This window comes from Aythya fuligula, chromosome 21 (assembly GCF_009819795.1).
Source record: "Aythya fuligula isolate bAytFul2 chromosome 21, bAytFul2.pri, whole genome shotgun sequence".
Lineage (NCBI taxonomy): Eukaryota > Metazoa > Chordata > Aves > Anseriformes > Anatidae > Aythya > Aythya fuligula.
This window is the reverse complement of record NC_045579.1, coordinates 1,784,409-1,811,917: the sequence shown is the minus strand read 5'-3', so window position 1 is coordinate 1,811,917 and position 27,509 is coordinate 1,784,409. Positions and strand designations below refer to the sequence as shown.

Sequence of the window (27,509 nt, the reverse complement as noted above, 5' to 3'; positions counted from 1 at the left end):
TGAAGCCCAATGCTGGCCAATGAAGCCCAGCAGAGAGGAACTGGGAGGTAGTAGATGACAAACTAAACGTGAGTCAACAGTGCACTCTAATGGCAAATAAGCGAAACCGCAGACTGGGAAACAGGACTGTGACTAGCAGAGAGAAAGTACCATATGCATCTATTGAGTGGTTCTGTTGTCCAATCCTGAGTACTCTGTCTCTGTATGTTCAACCCCAATGCCCTCTCCCTCCACCCAGATCAAAAAGGGCATGAAAAGTAACCAAAAATGTCTGCTGGAGGGTGACAAAGATGTCAGGGATATCAGATGCAGGTCTTCACGCCTGTGAAGACAGGTAGAAGGAGTTGATTTCTTTCATCAGATGAAGAGGATGCTGAAGGGGAGGTAATCACAGCCCCCAAATACTTAAAGGGCAATTACAAAGCAAATGAAGCCAAACTCTTCTCAGTGTTACCAAACTATAAAGCAAGGGAGACAGAGACCCTATACTGCAGCTTCATAGGTTCAGATAGGATATTAGGAAAAAAGTCCAGCTCAGTCAGGTCCTGCAGTGATTTTTAAGACCTTTCCCAAAATGTCTGCTTTACCCCAGTCCCACACTGCCCCATTCAGCCCTGACATTCCTATCTATGATCTTAGACAAGGTTCTCTTAGCAGCACAGCAAATGCCGATTAGGATAATTTTACACCAGTATTTATATGTGTGAAATTCTGCTTACATGAAACTTTTCATCAAGCAGATTTAAGAAAGTACTTGAAATCTGTTTATAAGGAAATGAAATGAAAATTTAAGAGAAGATTTTGAGACCTGTTAGGAAAAGGTCTGAGAATACCCATCTGACCTCATAGTTGACTCTTCTTTTTCTGAATTTATCAGCTATTTTCAAACTTACTTTTCACTTTGTTCAAAAATTCATAGATTTCATTTAATCCTTTGGTTACCTTATTTCCCTTCCCTTCCTTCTCTTCCTTTCCGCTCTTCTTTTTTTATTTATTATTATTATTTTATCTCACATAATCCAGCTCATCTTCTAAGTTTATTCTCTGTTCCTTTAATTTTATAACCTGTTGACTATCTCCACAATCTGAAATACCCATCTCAGATAACCTTATTGGTCCTGCCAAGACAATAATTCAGCTGTCATCCCTGACCAAGGAGTTCCCATGTGATAGTCCATGGGCACACAGTGATATGTGAAGGCCAGCTTTGTTCTCTGTTTATCTCCAGAAACAGAGAGATTTTCATCGTCAGGCTAAAACTTCATAGTTACAGACATCCACATGTGCTGCTGGTCTCTGCTGGGAACAGAGGGAGTACAGAGAAAGGCTTTTCACCTGCTCCCCAGTGATGGGGTGGCACCACCACGGCTTGTCATGGTCTGTGATTTCTGTCATTTCTGGGAGATGACAACATCCTCCTGATCTGGTTGGTGATGCTTTGGGGCAAGGCTGAACAAGCATACGGTACTTGAGGAGTTAATAAAAACTGCTGGATTAAAATCATTACATTGCCACTGAAAAACCCCACTGTTAGCCACAGGGAAGCACCTCATCTGCAGCTCCCTTACAATAAAATGAAGGGCAATTTCATCCAGTCACCTGCTGCTGACCTATTTAAGGTACCTGGAGGCAGGGCAGAGGCAGTCACTGCTGTCTCAGCTGTTTGTCCCTCAGCGAGCAGCCTGGGTCCGGCTGCAGGTGGTGCAGTCCCAGTGCCACCTTTTTGGGAACTGGGTGCTTGCACGACCTTCCCAGACCTGACAGTGTAAGGAAAAGCGGGTTCTGCCTGCAGCAGATGCTGTGTCCCTGGCAGGCCCTATGCATTTGGTGTGCTGCTCAGCAGAGGCTGACAGGGCCTCGGCAGGCTGTGTGAGCCTTGCCACTGCTGGCTTTACCAGGGCTTGGCACGGAGAGGTCAGGCTGAGCTAATGACAGGCAGCAGCAGGGCCCCATCAGTAGTCCCTACACTCTGAAGCCTTGGGGAGCCTTGCACACTCTTTCTGGAGCATCTCCTCTATGAGGAGAGGCTGAGAGACCTGGGGCTGTTCAGCCTGGAGGAAAGACTGAGGGGGGATCTCAGCAATGTATATAAATACCTGAGGGGTGGTAGACAGAAGGATTTGGCCAACCTCTTTTCAGTGGGCTGTGGGGACAGGGCAAGGGGCAACGGCCACAAAATAGAGCCCAGGCAGTTCCGCCCCAACATACAAAATAATTTCTTCACGGTGAGGGTGACGGAGCACTGGGACAGGCTGCCCAGGGAGGCTGTGGGGTCTCCTTCTCCAGAGATATTCAAGGCCTGTCTGGACACCTACCTGGGCAACCTGTTCTAGGGAACCTGCTTTGGCAGGGGGGCTGGACCCGATGATCCCTGGAGGTCCCTTCCAACCCCTACGGTTCTGTGATTCTGTGATTCCTGAGGGCCTGTCCCCAAACCCCCAATGTTTTTTCATGTTGGGAAGTGGTAAGGAGAAGTGCCTGTGCTGCCTCCCCAGCATGAAATGAGTCCTGCCCTTGATATTAGTTTTCCTGTTGTTTCTTGCAAGGAAGATTAGAACTTTTTGATTTTTACAGGGCCTCCAGAATTCCCATAATTTCATTTGACTACATTAAAAAAAAAAAAAAAAAAAAAAAAAAAAAAAAAAAAAAACCAAACATCACGATGTTAACAAATGCACTGCAAGGCCAGGCCAGGCTATGTCTCTTTAATATACTTGTAAATGCATGTATTTCTGTCTGCTTTACCTGGGAGGGGAAATCATTTCTAAGGAACGTTGCTAGATATAAGAGGTGGATTACTAGAGCTGTGTCCTTCATTTAGGAATAACAGCCATTAAACTCCTTGTTGCCATGGGGCTGCAATTTCCAGAGGTGATACCCATTATCAGAGAACTGGCTGCTGGCAAGCAGTTAATGAAAGAGCTTTGAAATGGCTCAGTAAAAATCCATCATCCCTGCAGATTTCTGGGACGTGTATGAAAGAGGAAAGGGAGCCAAAACTGGATCCAGCTGTGAACTGCACAGACATGGCTGCTTTCTTATTGCTCCACAGGCTGAGGGAAGCCCCTGTAAGGTTGCAGAGCTTTAGGGGCTATGCTGGCCTGTGGCAGGCCAGGGCCCTCCACCCTGAGCCCACAGCTCTTCCCTGTGACCCAGGGCAACCTCAGCAGCCTGCAAAGACAAGGAAATACAAAAGTGTCTTTAAGCATTGAGGGAGCATTTGAGAGCTAGGGCATGGGCATGAAGGAGCTTTTTACATCACAGAGATGTTCTTCTACTTGTGCTGGGTTTTGGTCTCTTCACTATGTCTTCGCAGCCTTGTCTTCCGACCTTGTGGTTGTGTGAAATTATTCCTGATGAAGAAAGAAAAAGAAAGAAAGAAAGAAAGAAAGAAAGAAAGAAAGAAAGAAAGAAAGAAAGAAAGAAAGAAAGAAAGAAAGAAAGAAAGAAAGAAAGAAAGAAAGAAAGAAAGAAAGAAGGAAAGAAAGAAGGAAAGAAAGAAGGAAAGAAAGAAGGAAAGAAAGAAGGAAAGAAAGAAGGAAAGAAAGAAGGAAAGAAAGAAAGAAAGAAAGAAAGAAAGAAAGAAAGAAAGAAAGAAAGAAAGAAAGAAAGAAAGAAAGAAAGAAAGAAAGAAAGAAAGAAAGGAAGGAAGGAAGGAAGGAAGGAAGGAAGGAAGGAAGGAAGGAAGGAAGGAAGGAAGGAAGGAAGGAAGGAAGGAAGGAAGGAAGGTCAAAAAAAAAAAAAAAAAAAAAAAAAAAAAAAACAGAAACACACTCAGGAGCTATAGCAATAGAAATATGCTGGCTGGACACCCCAAAGATCCAACATTATTCAAAATACTCAATAGGTATTGTAACTAGCCTGGAGGAGAAGGGGAGGGGGAAGAAGGAGGGGAAGCTGTCATTCTTTGTCTCCTCCACAGACTGACTCTCGGAGGACAATAGTTACAAAGCATGATTTTTAATAGTTTTCAAGAGATTATTCCAGAAATACATGAATGAGGGCAATGCTGAAGCGCAAATTCCAGATTAGGCTCAGAGCCATTGCTTTTATCACTGCTTTCATAAGCAAGTGTTACATAGTACAACAAATTGACAAAACCCAAAGCAACCTTCAGCGAGCCCTCAGAGATTATAAAGAGCAAAACAGGGAGCATATACAGAAAGATACGTGTTAAATTAAACAACTTGGAGAGCAAATAAATCAACATTGTGACCAGCAACTATAAAACAAATATAATGGTTATAACAAATCATAAACAAATTTATTAGGACAGAAAAGAAAGGTGAATAATAACAGTAACGGTAATAGTACTACTACTAATAATGTGTACAAACAAGTGATGCACAATGCAATTGTGCACCACCCGGTGAACGATGCCCAGCCCATCCCCAAGCAGCCAGTCCCCCCACCCCGGCCAGTACCCCATATTATTTGCTCAGCACGACACCATGTGGCATGGAATAATCCTTTGGCCAGTTAGGGTCAGCTGTCCTGGGTCTGTCCCCTCCAGCTCCTGCTGCAACCCCAGCCTGCCTGTTGGCAGGACAGAGCGAGAAGCTGAAAAGTCCTTGGCTTGGTGTAAGCACTGCTCTGCAACAATTAAAACATCAGCGTGTTGTCAACATTCTCATCCTAAATCCCAAACACAGCACCATACCAGCTACTAGGAGGAAAATTAACTCTATCTTAGCCGAAACCAGGACAACCAGCTATACAGTCTAGCTGCAGAGAGTCTGCCCGGGGCTCCGGCTCACTGACCCAGGAACAGAGTGCAATGGCTGTGCCCAGCCTGCCTACTCATAGTGCTTGTGTCTGCACCGTGCAGGTCTCTGCTTTGCAGCAGTGCTTTGCTGGCTGCAAATGAGTCAGAAACAGAATGGGATGCAGCCAGACTGCCTGCCTAGGTGGTCCGTGCCATGTGAAGATCTTTACTGGAGACTGCAGAGAACTAAAAGGGACTGGAGAGAGCTAAAAAGCCTTTGGACAGCTCTCTGTGGTAGTCATTCCCTACCTGTCTGGGCTCCTGGGTGCTTCCAGGTCAAAGCTAGTTATGGACTGACCTGGGGCTGTGTCACTTTGCTGTAGCTGGCATTATGAAAGACAAAATCTTTTATGTGCAGTCACTTATGTGCAGTATAAATCTGAGAAACAGAAGGGAGGAAAAATGCTCTTTCCCATTCTAGTTGCTGTTCTCTGGATCTGAGAGACTGCTCTGAAAAGACCAAACAGAAAGGACCCAGCAATACTGCAGAGGGTGAGACTGATGAGAAGAGGATGGGGTTAATGAGCAAGCAGATTTCTGAGGTGGCAGGAAAAACATCATCTAGGAACTTAGAGGTACTGAATACAATCTGTCACAGCCCAGAGGTCCAGTGAGTAGTTGGGCTGAGAGCAAACCTAAAAGAAAACTTTCAGCAAGGACAGAGTGGGCACAAACTCTTCTTACTTCCCTTCTGCCTCCTTTTTAGAGGTTTATTGAAGATGGAATCCCTCTCTGAGTCAGTGGTAGGCCATTCAGTTGTAAGTAAAGTAGTGATTAATAAACTTGAAAGAGAAATTTAGGAAATACTTCCAAGTCAGGAAATACTGGTACCCTGCTATGGGTATGCAGGCCTGTTTTTGTGCTGGGGAGAACCACAGAGCAAATGGATTTCAGAGTGAAGGTCAAGAAATATAGAGATAATGAGTGAATTACTACAGATCACAATGAGATGGAGATTGTAAAACTATGTTTTTATGAACTCTACAAAAAAGGAGGGAAATGGAGAAAGAATGGGATGACAACACGTAACATGTAAAGAGCATGAGTTACCTACATGTGCACTTCTCTTTGGCTTTGATGGAATATTTCTGCACAGATTGTGGAGGAAGGTGTGGGGAGATTGTAACAGGGAGAGAAATGGTGATCAACAAAACTGTGATGAGTTTGATCACTCCAATTAGTGAGGAGGTTGTCTGCAGCCCTGTTCAGAAAAACTTGGGAAAAAATCTGGGGCACAGGCACAGAGCTGAATAGGCTTCACTGGAGTATTTTGAGCACCATCAGAGGGTGGACCACCATCAGAGATACTGAAATGAAGTGATGGTATTGAAGAGAATATCCTTATCCATGGACATCTGAAGAAAACAACAGGATGACAAGATCCATGAGGTTATTCCTGACATAGATTTGGTACATAAATGAGAGCATGATCATTCCCTCCTCTTCACAGAGCATTTGTAATGTACTTTTACACGATAATGGCAGTGCATTATGAATATTTACAGCTTACAGTGGGTAACCCCTCCTGCTTTTGCAGCCCCCTGTTTTCCACTCTGCTGTGTTGTTTGAGCCATGAAATCACCAGTAATACTCCCTTTTGGCTGCATCCCTGGACAGATGCTGCATTGCTTGAGGAGGCATGGCCAATAAATAATCTGTGTTCAGGGAGGCTGATTGTTGGGATTAGTGCTTCAGATGCACTTAACATCTGGAACTCCAAACTCATCATCATTGGAACCCGGAGGACAGCAGCAAGGTTGGTAAGAGCTCTCACACAGGGGGTTTTGCCTATTGAATTGCCGCTGACAGGTAGCAAGGCAAGCGGGGGCTTGTGGGGGGCAAGTGACAGCTATGCTAGACTTCCAAATCTGTGATACAGTTTCTTGTCTGTGTTTGTGATTCCCAAGACTTAGTAGGGGCTTCAGGTCTTCAGGGACTGGTTATGTAAGAGGAAGCATGGCTGAGAAGGTGGAGAGAGCACTGAAAGTGTCAGCCCTAAAGGTCTCAAAGTTCCAATTCATTGTGTTTGGGAGGTGGGATGAGGATGGTTTTGCTACTGACAAGTCACAGAACTTGAGTACAGTCCTTGCACTGAATTCAAGATGCTGCCAAACAAGAGATAGAGAGAAGGCATTACTGTGGATTGGTCTTTGGTTTACATCCCTGTCCAAAACCTGTCCTTCCCTGTTAGCAGAAGAGCTTTCCTTGACTGGGCTTTCCATAATGGGGCTTTCCTCCTGGTTCCAACTCTTTTTTTATTATTTTTTTTACACTGCACTAACCTTTCTTTTCCCTTCATCACAGGGTTTTATGAGTCTTTTTTTTTGTAGAGACAGACAGCACAAGGGATGAGAAGAGAATTCTCAACAGCCATGGATGGGTTACAGCTGCGGGTAAGGCTTACCTCATGCAAATCACAACACTCCGCTTTTCTTCAGAGTCTCCAGCAGCTAACGGGAAGGAAAACACCAGCCACATCTATATCTAGTAAGCCTGTTAGCTAGGAATGACCCTCTTGTTTATCACTGCAGGGAAACTATAGGAGACTGTTCAGCATTAAGTCCAGAGGGTACCTGAGCTCCTGGCTTAAGCTTCTCTTCCTCCCTTGCCTGCAAACAGCTCAGCCTGCCCCCTTCCAAGCCTGCCCCGGGGACTGCTGGCTGGAGCAACTCAGGGGCTGTCCATCTCATGAGTTAATCGCTTCCTGTTCTGATGCCAGAAGGAGATGAAGCTGCTATAAATAGATTGTGAAGCCCTCATGGTTTCAGCTGTGACTCACACACATGGCAGAGAAGCATTAGAGAGAATTAACATTCAATCTCTCAGGCACTTTCCTGAGAGCAAATTCCATTCTGTCCCTGTTGCTTAATCTCCTTGCCCGGAGGAGATCAGCAGCACTTTCTGGAGGGTCTGAATGGGTCAGATGGACAGGTGAACCTGGAGCAGAAATATCATGGAGCAAAGGCTACTTCAACTGGAGTAACTGAGCAGTGCCTGTCTGACAAACAGCTGCATTTAGGAGCATGGCAAGGAGCTCTGCTTCGCCTTTGCTGGGGCTGAGATCAGAGAGTCTGGATTTGTTATGGCACACACACACTGAGATGCCTGACCACATCTTCTGGGACTGAGACAGCTTCGGCTGATGGTATGTGCTGAGACTAGATGAGCATGGGGAGAGGGCAGATACTGTACAGCTGAGTCTGTGTGCAACTCCCATTCCTTCCCCTCCATCATAAGTTTTCAAAGCTCAGGGGAAAAAAATGAAGCATGCACCTAACTTAACTTTGCGAAGCTGGGTGATCTTGTTTCCATATGTTTTTGAATTCATTTTCATGTATCTAAGTGCTTCGTACCCTCACTCGCCCTGCCTTGTTGTATTTATGCGATTAGCAATGCAGATCATTGAGCAATGTATGTGAGATGGAAAAAAAAAAAAAAAGTAAAGGAGAAGTGAGATCACACAGATCTTGGGGTGGGAAATGTGAAGAGTCTATTTGCAGGTATCTATCTACCTTTTTGTCTGCCTGCCTTACAGGCACTAGGAAAAAGCAGTAAGAGTATTTTTTCCTGAAAGATGGCTGGAAGAGTAGTTCTTCCTCTCAGGATGATGAATATTCCTCACATCTAGAGTTGCACTTTGTGTATTTGGTGCCCAGTGGACAGAAGAGATATCCATGCCTGTAATTTCATAGTATTGCCATGGTTTCATAGCATTTCATCCACAAGGAAATAATAAAAAATAATAAATAAATAAATAAATAAATAAGAGTTTAGACTAACGGATGAGAGTTCAATGTCAGTATCTCTGGGTCCTCAGTTAGTGGTCTGGGGAGCCTGGTATTTGTGAGATGACGTATGTATCGGAAAATCTTTTCCTTTCATGCTCTTAGACCCAGAAATCAGGATTTCTCAGTAAAACAGGGAAAAAGGCAGAAAAAATCATCTGAGAAACTATAGGTTGGTGGTGAAATCACCTTATTTTGATGGAGATAGATTCAAGGAAATCACCCCATGACTACTCCAGGGGAAAGAGGGTTTTATCCAGCTCCTTACTGCAGGAAAGTAGCATCTCATTGCAGCTCTAGGAAACATACTCCAGCATAAGCTGAAGCCTGTCAGTGTGAGGATGGTTAAAGAGATATTTTACAGGCTTCTCCTCAGTGCCTGATAAGGCACTCTATGAATTGTAGAACAGCTTGGGTTGGACAGGACCTAGTTCCAACTGTTCTAGATTGTTTATATCTAAATGAAGCTCTTTATGGTGTCCGAACAGATTCCTCTATCTAGGGACATACATGTATGTGACTTAGACTGATATCTAGAATATGGACTGCATGTGTGCTGTGTCAGGCTAAGGCTTGAGTGGGTCTATCTGCTGAGTGGGTCTGCAGGAACCTGTATAGTCTTAAGGCATCCTTGAAGTCCTAATGATGTTATGGAAGAACCTGGAGTATGTTGCACCTTCAAAATGTGTGTGATAATGCCTGAATTGACTAAGGGGCTTCAGAAATAACTGTGGCATCTTTCTGATCTCGTACAGAAAGTATGCCACATTTGCAACCCAAAACTGCAACCCAGAGTTTCATCAGGGTCTAGATCCCCCAGAAGGATCCTTACAGAGCCACAAAGCCATGTGCAAGTGGCTCTACAGCTTACCTTATTGTAGGTGATAAGGCTCAGTTGACTGCAGAAACTCTTGCATGAAATACCCTATAATTCACCAAAAAAAAAAAAAAAAAAGAGTATTGGATGTAAATGGCAGGCCATTTGTTATATAACATTAATCACCAAGCTTTCAAAAGCAACCTACTGATGTCTCACAGTAAGTGAAAGAGCAGAGCTCATGCTTAAGGACCTAATCACTTGTCATCTGTTCATTGTTTTGTTTTTCTTTAACGTTTATATGGTGGTCTCCCCAACCCTGATGGTCTCCAGTATTGTGAGATCTGCATCAACCTAAAATATTAGCCAGTTTTCCAAAACATGACATTTGAAAATGTCAGGATTATGGAATATACATGATATAATGGGAATTACACATGCAAAATAGAAAGTGAAAAAGTTTCATCATTCATGGTACGTCGTGAAATGTATATCATTCTTTTATAAAAGCTGTGTCTGGCTGGTGGCTGCCAAGAACAGATGCTGGACTCTGCAAAAACAGGGATGGGGTGGAATAGATAACCAGGAATAAGTCATGGTGGTTGAGAAGGTATGAAATGAGAGCTATAAAAAATACTGCCAGTCTGGGCTGATGAAATTCACCTGCAGGAATGAAAAAAAGCAATCTATCAGCTGGTGTGTGGGTGTTGTTCTTCTATAAGAATCAGTAAGGCCAAAAAGGTGAGGAGAGTAATGTCTTGTCAGTGAAAGACAAGATTTCACCTCTGGTTCTAATTATAAATTACAATAATTACAACGTGATCTAGAATGCCAAGCTAGGTGTCACAGGAGTACTGGGATTAGTCCATGTCCCTGCAGTAGTGTTATTGTTTGATGTGGTGTGCCTTTCACCTCACTGCCATGCATGAGAGACCATTTTCCTCTCTCTTTTACTCTGAGATATCTTTTCTCCTTACAGCAGGAATCCAGCAGCCGGGGCCTCCTCAAGTTCATTGTTATGGAAGTGAAATGGATTCATGTGTTGGCCATCTTCTTCTTTCTGCTGTCTGTAGCTATGACAGGCTGCTTCCTGTGGCAGTACAGCCTCCCCAAACTGGATCCCAGTGAGTAAACAGCTTTAAGCCTGACCAATAAAGGCCTTTTTCACAATGGACATTTTTTCCCAAAGACCTGACAGCACCCAGATTAACACATGCTAATTGGTGCAAGAACAGAAAATTGGGTTGATGGGGTGACATTTAACTCTTCTGGTGTCCAGAGGAGCTCATGATCACAAGAAAATCTAGCTCATGGATGGATTTGCCAATACTTCTGACTTTGACATAGATTAATTGATATACCAAGGAAAAAGACGTTTTATTTCACATGCATTCCCTCCCCCCCCCCCCCCCCCCCCCCCCTTCATTTTTTTTTTGCATCTTAATGTAAACATCACTCCAATTTAGAATGGATTCTGTTTCACACCTTACCATGTCGTTCATCTGATGGGTTTGCTTCCTACCATATTCCTCTAATCTTAGATCTTTGAACTGGTTCAAGTCCCAGGGTCATACTACATACTTCATACTGCACTGAATCAAAAGATCTTTGCTTGCCCCCCCAAATTTAAGATATGTCTCTGCCCCGTGCAGGATACAGTTAATTCAGAAGACAGCAAATACACTAGTTGATATAAATGTATTCTATTAACCATTGAAATTGTATTCAATTTTGGGTGGCACTTACAATTCACTTCTACATCCAGTTTCTGAGGTTAAAATATGCATGGGACAACACTGTCTTCCTTAACCCAAACACAGACCCACCTCTAGACAGTGACATGGCACTTTTACTGCTTCTAAATCCAGTAACAAATAGTTTCCACAGTCATTTGTAGACCCAGCCTCTTAGTCATCCAGGTTGCAGAGTCAGTTGCAGTCCTTTGCAGATCCTGTTTGTTCCATGTGCTATATCACATTGGAACGAGCAATAACAGAGCACAATGATCTCTTCACGTCCTGTAGTATCCAAGATAGAAACAATTCCAGATTCTCTTTTTCTATGCAGAAGTGTTTTTCAGCTTTGGACAATGCAGTCAATAAAGCTAGTGCTGACTGTTGGATGAGGTTAGAGATTCTTGATGACTCTATGATTTTCGGTATGTCTATTCAAGTCACGTATACTATCTGTGAACTGTTTTCCAGACCCATCTGTGATGGAAGTAAGATCAGAAGCTGTGCAGATGTGCCCCCGCTATCCAGAACCAGTACCACTGGACCACCCAGTCCCCATTCTGAAGGATGCATTGGAGAAGGTCTGTGAGGAGAAGGGAACTGGGGGAGACATATTTCATGACTACTGTTCTGAAGGGTATATAGGAGCCAATACGCATTTTGCCTCAGAGCATCACTGAGGAAGGAAGTAGGGGACAGAGAAAAAGTATATCACATGAATCTACAAATGGGTATGTAAAACTCCTTCACTGGCCATACAGAACAGGTCCATAGGCAGATAACTTATCCAAATAACAAGCTATGATGAATTTATGTTATTGCTTGCCCATCAGAAGTTCTGGTGAGCATACATCAGCAGAAATGACAGCTGCTCTTGTTCTTGGCATCTTGTCACTGCATCATTCATGTCCTGAAAGCAGTTGACTCATGTAACTAGTGCCTATTAGCCAGTGACCATCACTTCCTGATTTTATTGCTTTACTGGCTTTCTTACATGCCACCATTTAAAAAAACAAAAAGCTCTTGTAGCTAACTTCAAAAAAAGGAGTGGAGGAAAAGGGAAAGGGGAAGAGGAAGGGGGTAGGGAAGGGGAAGGAAACCTGCATCTGAATGAAGGAGAGACCTGTTTTTTCTCAGTATGATATGCTTTCTCTAACATTGTAATGCTGTTTGAAATTCTAGTAGGCTCTATTTGACATGAGGAAATCATGTAGCATTGCCTTGCCTGTATGAAGTGTAAGGACAACCATGCTTTGACAGGACATGCCTGATTTTGTAGACCCTGATCATATGATATAGTCTTCCATTTGTCTCTTTTTCCAGGCTGCAGAGTCCTAGCCTAATTAGTTATAATGAGGAAGCTGTCCCACAGCTGTGATTGCTGTTTTCATTCTTCTTTGAGTACTTTCCAGTTCTAGCATACTCTTGTGAAGATGCAGGAAATCAGAATCCTAGACAGTATTCAAGGTGCAATTGGATCAGGGATTTATACAATGACAAAGTACTGTTTTCTGTTTTACTTTTTGTTGCATTTCTAATAAGAGCTAATATTTGCTTTATCTCTTTTTCTGTCACAGAGCACTGAGAAAATGTTTTCATAGGAACATCCATCATAGACCCAAGGTCTTGTTCCCAAGTGCTAACAATCAGCTCATTGCCCATCTCTGTGTATGTGTGGTTAGGGTTGTTTTCCTACATGCACATCAGTTTGTCTACACTGAATTTCAATTGCTATCACTTCACATTCAATTTTATTAAGTCTCTATTGTTGTCTCTGATGTTATTATAGAATGGTATTTTATTACTCAATTAGAACTAAGTCAGAGAGGTTGTAGGACACCGAGTGACCAAGAGTCACCAAACCTCCCTTCTATATCCTCCTCAGAAATAAGGTATCCAAACACCTCCTAACTTCTTTGAAACAGACTAGTGAAACTATTTCTATTTTGTAAATTAAATAAAGAGGAGAAATTTCTTCTCAGAAAGAGTGGTCAGGCATTGGAATGGGTTGCTCAAGGAGGTGGTGGAGTCACTATCTCTGGGGGTGTTTAATGAAAGGTTGAATGTGTTGCGTAGGGACGTGGTTTAGTAGGCAATATTGGTGGTAGGCAGATGGCTGGAACAGATGATCTTGGAGGTCTTTTCCAAACTTAATGATTCTGTGACAGCTTTGAGAAAGTCATAAAAGAGTAATGCATTCTCTTTGTAGGAGGTGGGGGGAGCACAGTGGCTGATTAAGTCTATATAACCCTGGAACAATAGGAAGCAAAAAGCAATCACAGCCTTCTGTGTCAGCACTGTTCCTCTGAGTGCAGTTTAAACAAGACTTTTAGCTCTAGCATGTTTGATGGCATGTAAAATATCATGGGATATTTGAAAGGTCTGGATCTTTTTCTCATACATATTTGAACCTATATATTAGTGTAAATAACAGGTACAGCATACAATTTAAGAAGAAAGAAATTACAATTTTTAGAGTTTCAGCATTTTTTTAAATCATATAAACAGCATAGAATTATCAGAATGAGCACCATATTCCTCTGAACAGTGGATGTGTACACTTGAAGAAAGAAACTGCATAATTCAGCATAAGCAATTCAAAGGAACAGGACAGATAAAATATGTTCTTTTGGCAAAACACATTTGAAAAATCACCAGGCTGTGTATACTCTCAGTTGCTTGACAGTAAGTAGGGCTGATTTTCTGCATCTAGTTCTGCCTGTTACAGAGTATATGCATTATAAGACTCTTCACTTGGGTATTTGTCATTTCCTATCATTTTCCAGGTAGATATGATGCTGCGGCAAAAGATTCATAGCTCTGGTCTCCCTGCCATGTCAGCCATTGTTATCTACAATGACACTGTACTGTGGACAGGCAACTTTGGAAAGAAGAATGGCTCAGATCCCTCCTCAGTGGTGCCGAATGAGTATACTATTTACAGGTGAGACCTGTTTCTACTGTGTTATATATGAAACATATGGGTTGCATGCTGTCAAATGTTATCCTCAAAGTGAACAATTTTGAAAAGTTTTAGTAGCTGTGATTAACAGATATGCACACATACACACACTCCCCATATCATGATACAATCCCTGCATAGAGGACATCGTGCTATTTCTTCCAGAAGACCTTTTCCAAACTTGACTGTTCTGTCACGAGTGGTTTTCCCCAGGAATCACTGTTGGGGCCCATCCTTTTCAATATCTTTATTGATGATTTGGATGAAGGAATTGAGCACGCCCTCAGCGAGTTTGCAGATGACAGCAAGCTTTGGGGATGTGTTGATCTGCTGGAGGGTGGGAAGGCCCTGCACAGGGACCTGAGCAAGTTGGGTTGATGGGCAGAGGATGAGGTTCAACATGGCTAAGTGATGGGCCCTGCACTTTGGCCACAACAACCCCATGCAGCACTACATGCCTGGGGCAGAGTGGCTCAAAAGCTGTGCAGAGGAAAGTTCTGTAATCCAATGCACTATTGGGGTTGCATTTAATCATGTAAACATCATAGATACTACAAGACTTTGCACCACGTCTTCTACACAGTGGACATGTAGACTGAACAAAATAAACCACATAATTCAGCATAACCAATTCAAATGAAGAGTGCAGTTAAAATATGTTCTTTTGCCAAAACACATTCAAAAAAGCCTCCACCCTTTGCAGACTATTCCAGAATGTTGAATAGCAGACCATGAAGGCTAGAGTTAAGGATATTAACCTAACCTACTTTCCAGTATGTTAGCCATTCTGTTCTGAATAGAGGTATTGGCATGTAAGTCTACAGGTAGTGGGTCAGTTTGGTACTGAGTACTGCTCGTACTGAGCATCTGTTGTTTTGTTTCATGGGTTTCTCAATACTTTTATGTTTGTTACTTAACAGAATTGCCAGTGTATCCAAGATCTTTCCAACCATTATGTTGTACAAGATGTGGGAAGAAGGGAAAGTCACATCTCTGGATGACCCTTTGGAACGTTATGTCCAGAACTTTGCCATTAAAAATCCTCTGGGAAGGTTCAAGGAATCAGAACAGAGATATACAGCAGATGGGCTGATTTTTTTGGAAAAAGGCTCAACACCTCTTAAGCCGTCTCCTGTTACCTTGCGTAGAATGGCCAGCCAGCTCTCAGGTGAGGCATCCCTACTTGCTCTCTGCAGACCACTGTGCCACTTGAAAGAGACCACAGAGACAACAGATCATGGGTCAGGGATTAAAAAGACAGCTCTCTAGGCTATTTATCAGTATGACATCTGCACTTCTCAGAGGTCAGGAAAGACCCTTGGAATCAAGCCGTCAGGAGCTTCATGAAGTGATTAATGGAAACTCCTCCAGGCCACCTGTTCAGAAAGGGGCCAAGCTGCTTTGTGGGCAGGGGAAATTTTTTTTCCCATAGAAGATGAATATATATTTATTTCAACGCTGTAGCCTGACCTGAAATCAGTCTCAAATTGCATAACAGTTTTTGTACTCCAGCCCGGAGTGCTCTTATGTTTCTGAGATGTAGAGTTGAGGGTCAAAGTGGCACCAAACATTTCTACTTTGATCAGATAGACCTAGATTGCTGAGCTAAATTTAGTTGTCAGTGTGCTTTCTGATCTGGGATTCCTGAGCTATTAATAGCTTTGTACTTGCTGGCAGGTGACTATTAATCTGCTGCTACTTTCATACCTGGGAAAATCTAATGTTAAGGTGGAAAGATTTCACAGGACCCAGGAGATAAAGATCCTCTTGAAATAAAGCTTTTAATTGACTTGGGGATTCCAGTATATACTGGTCAAAGACACCATGCTGAGATCTCCTGCAGCAGTTTCATTGAACTCTGTAGAACTTGCATTATTGCAGATTGGAATAAATAACCTAAATTAGGACGTGTGATTAAAATAATCTGTAGGCAAATTGCAGTACCTCAATACAAAGCAGAGCATCACCTGAAGCCAGCCAAATAAGGGTTCTCCAAGGACTAATGAGACCAAACTCTGGAAATATATCTGTTTAAAAGACAGAAAACACAAATTGGCCTGTAGCAGTAGGAGACTGAAAGGAAGGTCTTTGCACAAGGCTGCCCAGCTCCTGGCCATGGTGGTGTTGCTCTAGCCATGCTAATTATGTCTTGAGGAGCACCAACTCTGCCTGGTTCTATCTGGCTCTCAGGAGTGCCCAAAGCCAGTCTGGCTAGTTCTTGCAGGAGTAGACTGTGCTGGGGCTGCAGCTCCCTGCCTTGCTGTAGTTCCCCATCATCCAGTGTCTTGCATCTCAAGCTCACGTAATGGCTCTCCAGCAGAAGTGAGACCTGTCCTGCCAACCCCCTTGGCCCAAGACACTCCAGAAAGGAAGAGAAGATAGTATAGAATCATAGCATCATGTAAGTTGGAAAAGACATCTAAGAACATCAAGTCAAGCCATTAACCTAGCACTGCCAAGGCTACCACTAGACTATGTCCCTAAGTATGTCTTCTGAATAACTCCAGGGACGGTGACTCAACTACTTCCCTGTGCAGCCTGTTCCAATGTCTCCAAACTAAATCTCCCCTGATGCAACTTGAGGCCATTTCCTGTTGTCCTATCACTTGCTGCCTGGGAGAAGAGACTGACACCCACCCCACTACAACCTCCTTTGAGGCAGTTGGAGAGAATGATAAGACTGACCCTCCTTTCTTCTAGGCTAAATAATCTCGGTTCCCTCAACCTCTCTTCATAAGATTTGTTTTCTAAACCCTTCACCAGCTTCACCACCTTTCTTTGAACATGCTCCAGCACGTCCATGTCCTTGTTGTAGGAAGGGGCTCAGAACTGATCACAGTGTTTGAGGTGCATCCTCACCAGAGCCAACTACAAGGGAAAACGATGGAACAGAGCAGTTTCCCACACACTGCCCATTGCAGGATGTCTGTTCAGTGCACACACAAACAGCCCAATAGTGATGTACTAGAAATATTTATGGGAAGCATATGTCAAAAATGTACCTGGTCATAGCATAATTGCTTGTAATGATATTCCATTGCTTCTTTCACTGTGTTGGTTTTTATCTCCTTTTAAGTTCCTAAATATATATATATATATATATATATATATATAATATAAATATTATATATTTATATAAATATATATAAATATATATATAACATATATATATAACATATATATACATATATATATGGGATGTGGCCCAGCTTCTCAAACATTGTTATGTAGAGCACACCATCAGGGCACACCAGCCAACTTGCACAGTGACAATCTAATGGATGCAGAAGTACAATTTGAAACCCCAGCTGAAAAGTCAGATGAATGTTGAGGTCATGTGTTACATTTCCTGACTGACAAAAGAATGAAAAAGAAGTAGGTTCTGCTTAGTATTAAGATCAAAGTCATCTCATGGCATACTGTAAAGTGTTCTTCATCTTAATTCTTCCAGTAGAATACATCCTCATTATCTGGACTTTTCTACATTGCATATTGCAAAAGTAACTCCAAAGATTTTTCTCTTCAACACTTGATGACCATTACATCACTAGAGTAAAGTTCTGGCTTGTTAAGACCTGTGATTTTCAAATGTGTTTGAATGGCAGCTTGAGATGTTATTGTAAATTATTAACAGCAGGCTTGTCCCATCAATTAGCAGACCATGAGGTATAAATCAATGACTGTGGGTTTTCTGTTACGTTCAGTAATTCTCTCGATTATCATTTCTAGTGAACCTCAAGAGAGAGGCTGCACTGCTGATGTGGTGCTGGTTGAGGTCTCCCAGTGGTGCAACGTTTTCTTTGCTGTGAGTGTGGCAAGTAGAAAATGAAGAAGCCCATTGTCTACTGTAATATGCTCAGTTCATCTCTTATCTAGTCAGTGTGATGCACAAGTAATCCTAAACTAGAAGAAAAAAGCATTTTTGTTTCAGTTCAAATCCCAAGGTCAAGTCTATTCAGAAAAACATGTGTTGCTGCTACAAAAGAATAGGGCCTCATTCAGATTTTCCGTAATGAAGCACATGCTCACTGAGCAGATGATTGCAAGTCATTTTTCTGTCATGTACCCTTCCTGATTTTCTTCTAACCTCTAAATCAAAGTCATCTGTAAACTGCAATAAATATTTCATTCTAGATGTAATCCAAGTTCTGGACTTGGTGAGCCACAGATCTTGTGCAAAGGAACTTTAGGATTTTAAAAGTCCTGTCCAAATGTTTTTAGGGAAATTAATGTTCAGTGCTGTGGAATTAAAAGTGAAAAGAACTTCAATATTTCTATACTCAGAAACTCTGAATTTATTTTTCTAAAGCTAAAAAAAAAAATAGCTAAGTGTACGTTAGACCAAGATTGGAATATTTTAGAGATCAAGTCTTCTGTAGAATGGCATAAAGAACAAAAGTCTGTTTAAAGGATCTGTTTAAAAATTGTTTTAAACTTCATAGGCAAGAGAATAATCATGTGGAAATACAGACAGGGATTTCCCCAGCAGCCAATGTGTTCTTCACTTCCAAAATACACCTGGGTATTTTTTATTTTATTCACCAAGGTATTTTTGTTGAATGTAATGGTCCAGAGTTAGAGTTGGGGCAGGAATTACATTACCCAAATTCAGTGGTCTATGACTTGAATTTTGTGGCTTGCAGTCCAGTACGACCAGGTTCTTGCAGCCCATTTGCTTTGTTCATATCTGCATCATTACTGTTTCCATCTTGCCATTAAATCTTGCCTTTTGGTTGCTCTTCACCAGATTCAACATTTCCTGGATATCGTGGTTTAACCCTAGCAGGCAGCTAAGCAGCACAGAGCCACTTTCTCACCCTCCCCACTCATTCCCAGTGCTATCTGCAGCTGTATCGCAGAAGAGAATTAGAAGGGCAAAAGAAAGCTGGAAATCTCTTGGGTTGGGGAGGGAAGGGACTGTTTTTATGTTGAATCCAAAACACAGCACCATACCAGCTACAATGAAGAAAAACTCTCTCCCAAACCAAACCAGAGCATTGGACCATAACCGGTGTCAAATTGTGGGATGTTTCTTCTCCATGGTACAGGTCTGCCCAGGAAGCTGCGGTCTACCACCCTGCTGTGGAAAGGCAATACACAAGATGCTCTGGCTCTCCTGAAAGATGATGTCTTGGTCGCTGATCCTGGAACCAGGTCAGATGTATTCACCTATGGGCTTTTGGTTTGGGTTCATGTTCCATACTGACATTAATCTCACCTGTAGACTCCATGTCCCATGGAAAAAGACAGTTATTCCTAGAAGAAGCTTCAGTTTATCCATCTACAAATACATTTGTCTTAGGTTGGAAAGAGTTACTTTTAGAGTTGCCAGGTTCTTTTTTGATTGAGTATAGAACCTGAGTGAGAAGCCTAGATGGGGCAAATTAAATCAATATACTTAGGTCCAATGAGCCTTAAAGTGTGAAAGATACAGATTTTCACATGTGACCTGGCAAGTTAAAGCAGTGAATTTAAACTATCATAGATTTTACTGAAGGTTATGCTATGTCTGTAGAAATTTGCACATCTCTTATTATAAATTCTTCTAACAGTTGTTTACAATTTATGTAGTCTGCTAAAAGTCTGTTACCTGAACTGCAGTCAAACAACCAAACTTATGAAAAAGAGCTAATGGGCAGTGGATAAAGGAAAAGATTTAGACTTAAAAAAAGAAAAAAATAAATAAAAAATAAATAAAGTCTGCAAAATGTTTAGTGATTCAAATTATATTCTGAAATATAATTCTGAAATATATATGTTCTGAATTCAATTATATTCAGAAATAATTAGCGTAGGGTTACTAAGGATTCTACATCACATGAAGCCTGTAAGCTTAGAAAACTCTTTCTGAAAACGAATTAATAGTTTGGTCTTGGCAACTTTGTGTGAAGTTCTGTCCAATATCATGTAGGAGGTTAGAATACATGTACCTTTTAGGACTTGAATACCAAATGGAAAAGTTATCTGCATTGGTATCATATGCATATGTATTGCTATATATCATGCTCACCATTAAGATATGTGACGACATCTACTCACAGTATCTGAACCCCTTATTACTTCACATATTGTTTATTTTAACTCTGTTTCACTGTTCCTGGATATACTCACATCTCATTCTTCTGAAAGGAAATTTATAGTCATTGCTATGGAAAACTGAATTTTCCATCACATCAGGATGAGGACGATAACGAATTATTCTATAAGGTAGTAAGGGATATCTCTAGATTATCTGACCTTGTCCATATGGGTGACCTCAACTTCCCAGATGTTAACTGGGAATACCACACAGCTGCTTAATTTGTTGCTTGTAAACAGAGAGGGTCTTGTGACTGCGGTGGCAATCAGTGGCCATCTTGATCATTCAGTGACCATGAAGTAATTGAATTTAAATCTTTGATGATACAAGGAAAACTGCCAGCAAAACATCAACCCTGATTTCAAGCTGCTCAAGGAAGTAGGTGTAAGGTCCCCTGGATATCTGCATTTGAAGGTGCTGGGGTCTATCAGTGCTGGTCACTTTTTAAGAGTCATCTGTTAAGAGAGCAGTAGCAGGTAATTCCAAAGTGTCAGAAGTCAAGCAAGTGGGGCAGAAGCCTGTCTTAGCTGAGCTTCCATCTTTTTCTAGAGCTTAGGTGCAAAAAGAAAGTCTGTGGACACTGGAAACAAGGTCAGGCGACACAGGAGGACTATTGAGATTCTGATCACCTTGTATGGAGAAAATTAATGCAACCAAAGCCCAAAAGCAGTTGAAGATGGCTGGTACAGTGGGGGACAAAAAAAGGTCTTTTTAAAGTGTGTTAACAGCAAAAGGAGGACCAGAGAAAATGCTGGATCATTACTTGATGAGGATGGTCACCTCAGAAATAAGAATGTAGACAAGACAAAGGCACTTAATGCCTTCTTTGCCTCTGTCTTCAACACTGGTGACAAGCCCTGGGACCCCAGATGTGCTGAGTTGGAGGACTGTGACTGTGGAAATGATAAATTCCCAGCCAATTCCAAACTCACGCAGAATTTGCTGCTCCAGATGGATGCATATGAGTCTATGGGGCCCGATGGGATTCATCCCAGGGTACTCAAAAAGCTGGTTGATGACATCACGAGACCCCTCTGAATTATTTTACAATGGCCTTGGAAGTCTGGAGAGGTCTCTGTCAACTGGAAGATTGCAAATGCCCAGTTTTCAAGAAGGGTAAGAAATTGTTACACGTGATCTGCAGAGAGGACTTAAATGTGTTAGAAAAGGGTTGCAGATGATACTAAATTTGGAGCTGCTGACTGCCTGGAGGGTGGAGAGGCCTTGAAGGGAGATCTTGACAAATTAGAGGGCTGGGCAGTCACCAACAGCATGACATTCAACAAGAGCAACTCACCTCTTCTGTCTAGAGACCAGCAATTAAACTGGAGGGAATGGCACCAAGCCTTCTGAAGTTCAAGAAACATTTGGACAAAGTCCTCAAACATATGGTTTGTTTTTTGGGTGGTCCTGTGTAGAGCCAGGAGATAGACTCAGTGATTCTTGTAGGCCCCTTCCAACTACTTATTCTATCATTCAGTGATAATATATTTTTCTGGGAATGTTGAACTTCAGCCCATTTTTGACATAAACTTTTAGTCCTATGTGTATTTATTCCTGAGGTAAAATATGTATGTACACATCATGCTTTTATTCATCTAGATGAGCTGGAAGTAGTTGAAGTGACTCCAAATTTATGATCCAAATAGACCTTATTGAGGTGTATCTTCACACCATTTAAAAAATATCAAATGTTAAAACCACAATCTCTGATTTATATATATATTTTTTGAAACAAAATCATCCATTCATGTCTTTAAACTTAATTCAAGTGTAAAGTCTTAATGTCCTTTGTGTATATTATTGACTCAAGCACTTAGATGTCTTTAATCACTCACCTTTGCAGGATACTGCTTTAGAGATGTTTAAGTGCTTTTTAAGTGCTTTTCCTATCTTAAGATAGCTTAGGTCCTTCAGTGATTGCACCATGTTAAATCTCCTGAGGCTCACCTGGGATTTTGAGACCTTAAAGGTAAGCATGTCTAACTCTTGACTCTGCTCTTGGAGAGAATGAAGACATTCTTTATGTGAACAATTATTAGACGGTAAGTCAGGATATGCAAATATATAGGTTTTTGCTTAAAGGGTTTTTTGTTTGTTTGTGGGTTTTTTTGGTGTTTTTGTTTTTGATTTTGATTTTTCCATCTCTGGCCTGCTTTCGAACCTTAGAAGTTAAATAGCTCAGCTGATGTTCATGTAAGAAATTTCTCCTTCCTGAATTAATCACAAATCAAGACATTAACACTTCTTCTCTGTCACTGCCTTCTCACTTCTTTCTCTTTCTCTAATAAAATCACAATCATTCCCCAAATGAAAGAGACCTAGCCATTGTTTTAACAAAGTCATACCTACACTGCATCACTGAGGTAAGGCTGATGCAGATATATTCCTTTCTTTTCAGATGCCACTACAGCAATTTGGCCTTCTCACTGATGGCGCATGTACTAGCTGACCATGCAGCTGAGGGACAATACCAGCGCTGGATCTCAGAGAACATCCTAGACCGCTTGGGCATGGAGGACACTGGTTTCGACATCACACCACCGATCCGATCCCAAATGGCTGTGGGTTTCTATGGCAGCCAGCAGCCAGCCCCTCTCTATGACCTTGGCTGGTACAGGCCTTCTGGCCAGATGTACTCCACAGCTGCTGACCTTGCCAAGCTGGCAATGGTCTTTTTAGGCACCTATCACCGCCGTCTCTTAGAGCCTGACACAGTGAAGACAATGCTGACACCTCTGTTTAAGTGCTCCACTGAATATTTTGCTAACAAGACTGGCACACCCTGGGAGATTAATGAGCAACTGGGTTATGATGTCATTAGGAAGGATGGAGACCTTGATGGATATTCAGCTACCTTCTCACTTATCCCCAAACTCCGCCTGAGCTTCATTGTACTGATGGCAGGGCCCAGGCCTCAAGGTGAAGATATTGTAACTCGGACATATGAGTATCTTATTACTGCCATGGAGACTGCATTCAGAGAGGCAGAGAAAACCTTGTCTCCTCCTCCAAGTCCAGTCCCTTACGTTGGCTACTATACCTACTCCAACTTGACTTTCTATGAGATCAAAGTTGGACCTGGTGGGGTGCTGGTCATGCAGCAGTTTGGGCCTCACGTTGAAGAGCTGATCCCTGAGAAATACCGGACAATCAAGCTCCATCACCTGGAAGATCGTGTCTTCCAAGTTGTTTTTGACAAGGAGTTCCCTTGTGTTCTGCATCTTGGCTCTGCTTCCATCTCACTGGAGACCCAGAATGGGCAGCTCTTTAATTTTTATCCATTTGATCGCAAGGGTTTGTCTCCTGGGTTTGATGCACCGGGCCTGAACACATACAATGTATTGCGTGTACTTCGTAAACCTGTATTCTATAGCTAAATGTCCCTTCTCCTTTTCTGACCATTCCCACGAGGTGGCTCGAAATCTGCATCTTAACAGACTCTCCTGTCCACGTGGCTTTATGGATGCCGCTTGAAAGGGAAAGATGCTGGCAAATGACTCCCTTGTCCAACAAATATGTCATGTATCACTTCTAAAATAACTGCAATGGTTTGCCACCCCTGGCACTGCATGACAGGCTGGCTAGCAATGGAGGATGCCTACAGAAACAATAAGTGGGAATGTGCTGGATGGATGGTGTTTGTGTGTCGTAAAAAAACCTTGAGCACTTAGGTCTTCACACATTTACTGCCTGTATAATTACCATTGTGGTGATTGACTGGTACCATCAAAGGGCTGGGAATTTCCTGTGTTTCTCAGAAAACATCTCTTCTTCAGTCCAGTGGTCCTTTCAGGGCAGTTAATGAACCCAGCTCCCATGAACAAAATTCTTCATCTGGGTTTGGTGGAAAATGGCACCAGCATGATACCAGGCTCTGCTTGTGATGCCTGAGAAGTGAGGGTTTATTTCTTTCCTGGTTCACCTCGAAAAAACTGTGAAAAACTGCAATATGGTTATGTCTTGTCTCCATGGATTTCAGCAAAAGTTGGGGTCACACTAAGGATATTATAGCACTTAATTATAGAAGTTGAAGCACACTCCTGTGAGCTAGGTCATATGAATACATTCTAGTATATTCCAGCTGGAGTCAGGTTTGTTACTGTCTCAGTACACAGGCAAGTGTCTGAGTGTGGCACTTACATACAGGAGTGCATGGGAATCTTTATGAGTATTTTGGGCAGGGTATCTGTGGACACATATCCATTGTGTTTATTCACATTTAAGTGAGGATGGTAGTTGAAAATGCATTAACCTGGGAGCACTACATTTAGGACAGGTGCATTTATAAGCATTCTTCAAGGCAACAGGTATATTCTCCTCTCCTTTCTTGTGCCCACACAATGCCAAGGCAGTCATGATGGATGACATGTCATTAATAGCCACTAGGGGGATGGAGTCAGGCACCATGAGTTCAAGAGAGGGAAAGTACCACTGACTGAGGAGTTATGGATACTGCAGTCCTGTTCCAAGTTCAGAATATTGTGATTGCAGCTGTAACTGGAGCCTAAAATAAAGAAAAAAGAAAAAGAAAAGGGAAAAAAAAATAGAGAGTAAGAGCAAGGTAACTGTTACCTTAATATAAATAGCTTAACTGTGAAGTATGGTAATGACTGTACAGCATGGAAATCCTGGAGGAAGTGCAAAAGGGAAGGCATACTAGCACAATCAAAGACTTTTCAGACTTCATCATTTTCCATACCATCACAGGTACTTGTATGAGGCTGGGTCCTCTTGCAGATTGACGACATGCTCACGTTTGTTCAGTCTTGCAAGTGGATGTGTCTTAATGAGGATGAAAAAATAAATCCACCTGCTTCTCATCTCTCTTTTTGTCTCTCCCTGATTTTATTCTGTGTGTAGTTTTTCAACTTTAGTTTTGAGTAGAGAGACCATCACTGAAGGCCTATAAATTTGATTGGCAAACTCAGTTCCCTGCCTTTTTTTTTCAGACAATTTCAGTTTGTTGGTAAACAAATGGAATTACGTAAGCTTTGCCTTACAGTCAGTCTTGGTTGCTACTGTATTAGTTTCCTCTGGACTTTGTAAGTGATCACATTTCATACCTTGTACATCCTCATATATGCAAGTATTTAATCTGGGCTATTGCAACAACAGTAAGCTCAATGCAAGTTTTCACTGCAGTCATGTATGATCATGACCATAAATAGGGCTGCAGACAATTTTGTTGCACTATCATGGCATTTCCTAGAGAGGTGCCTAATCTGTGTCATGGCATGCCTGACACAAGAGTGCTCTCCAGGCTTTGAGCTCAAAAGATGCAATGTCTGACTACAAGATAGTTGCCCCATTTTAGCAGGTGTCAGTCCTTAACTGGAGCAGTTCCTACTCACTCTGTGACAGTCCAAAGTACTTTGTGCCAGCGTTGTCACCTGGAACACCACTTCCTGACATACACATTACAGGGTTAGTAGAGATTTTCATGCAGCTCAGTGCAGGAGCTCTGTCTAAACTCTATTGTGTTGTGGCTCTCTCAGTTCCAGATTCTGCCATCTCCCACCCACAAACTTGTTAAATACATGATTATTTTTGCCTCATTTTGAGGAATCCAGTCTGCAGTCTGAGTGCTAAGATAAAAACTGCTACTGTCACGACATCACTCCTGACCTAAAATCTTCCTGACAAGACAGCCCTTTAAAACATCCTTTGCTCCTAGCTGATGATGTATTACAACTGACTTCACTTTGCTTCAGCAAGAGGGACATATGACATGAAATCAAGCCACAACACATCACTATAGGCATGGCAAGAGGGCATAAATTTACAGGCAGCTTGAAAAGTCTTGGTTGTAAATCTGTAAGGTTTCGATCATTTGTATCATACATCAACAAATCCCTAATTCTTTCCTTCTGCTTAAACATCTGTCATCCGGCAAAATGACAGCTGGTGATAATTGGTATTTGCTATCATTAGGACTCTTCTGCCATCTCCTGGGCGAGATGTGTAAAAACCCTCAAGACATTTTTGCAAGAGGATGCATTAGTAAACCCAAAGTTACAGATGTCAGGACCAGCAGAAGGTGACTGCCACCTTTTCACCTTTATGTTTGGCTCTCAGTGTTTGTGCCAAGTCATGTTGCTGAACAGTACAACCTGCCAGCAGTCCCCATGCATGCAACCCCTAACGCACCCAGTCTTCCACACAGAGTGGTGAGAGAACAGGCAGGACTGCAAATCCACTATGAACAAGCCATTGAGCAACTGCAGGGTGGAGAATACATGCAAGTGAGACAGATATTCTTTTTACAGTCCATTTTATTTAAAATTAAATATCTTTTCTGTCCTCAGAGCTCCTCCCTTGATTCTAAAATTATTACATAGTAGTAGTGAGTTCCCAATAAAGGCAGACCTCAGTCCCTCCACTCCATGCAGCTTTCGATTGTATCTGTCATGTTAAGGTTTGTTCAGTGAATTTTCATCCCCTTGCCTTGACAATCCTCTCATTCTGAAGACGCTTTCACTGTGTGAGAAACCAGGCTGGACTAGGACTGGCCTCAGAGCAACATCTCTACCAGGAAGAGTCCTTATTTTGCCTCTAGGGTTCAAGAGGCTAGTAGGGCATCCCACTGTGCCCTGGGAGGCCTCTGGGGCATCCTACAGGAAACTGGGGGTCACTGGGAGGCTTTCTGGGGGAGCTAGTGGGAACTGGGTGGCCCTGGTTGACCTGTGGAGGATCTAGAGTGCAGGGGAGGACCACAGGAGGCCTGCAGTGTGCCCAAGAGTATGCTAGAGAGCCCTGAGAGGCCTTTAGAGGCCACAGGGTTCCAGGAACAGTCCATATTTTGCCTATAGGGTTTAAGAAGAGGCTCTTAGGGCATCCTGGAGTGCCCTGGGAGGTCTCTTGGGCATCCCAGAGGAACTGGGGGTTAGTGGGAGGCTTTCTGTGGGAGCTAGAGGGCACTGGGTGGGTACTGCCGTGATGAGTGTGACATTAGTTTTTAAGTCTGTGCAGCAGAAGGCCAGGTTTCAGTGTCTTGTAGTGTGTTTTGACCCATCAGCATAGCCTTTTGGTTTTCAGATAGCCTACTCAAGTGCCTAATTTCTCCTGTGAGTCATGTTATTACACTGAATTTTTTGTTTGTTTGTTTGTTTTTTGGCATGTAATCTGTTGTGCTCCTAAATTATTTTTGCCTATGGGAAGAAAGGTTTGAGCTAATTCCAGTTGAAATAGTTTCAGCTACTTGCTTGATCATAGTGTCCTTTCAGTATTCAAAGCTGAAGCAAAAGCACAGGAATTGTTGCTTCTAGAAATAACCCAGTCCTCTGTGTTGTGCTTTGCACGCTGTTGAGCTGAGCCAGATAAACAAAAACAACACAGCTGCTGCTCATCCTGCTTGATTTCTTTTAT

General features: G+C 42.3%; 1 protein-coding gene across 1 annotated transcript; it reads left to right on the top strand.

Moving 5' to 3' along the window:
• Nucleotides 1-10,358: 10,358 nt before the first annotated feature.
• LACTBL1 (lactamase beta like 1) lies at nt 10,359-23,521 on the top strand. The gene is made up of 6 exons (XM_032201705.1): nt 10,359-10,491; nt 11,572-11,681; nt 13,887-14,044; nt 14,983-15,230; nt 19,111-19,216; nt 22,543-23,521. The coding sequence occupies exons 1-6, from the start codon at nt 10,386-10,388 to the stop codon at nt 23,519-23,521; spliced, it is 1,707 nt and encodes a 568-aa protein (XP_032057596.1). The 5' UTR covers nt 10,359-10,385.
• The last annotated feature ends 3,988 nt before the right edge of the window (nt 23,522-27,509 follow it).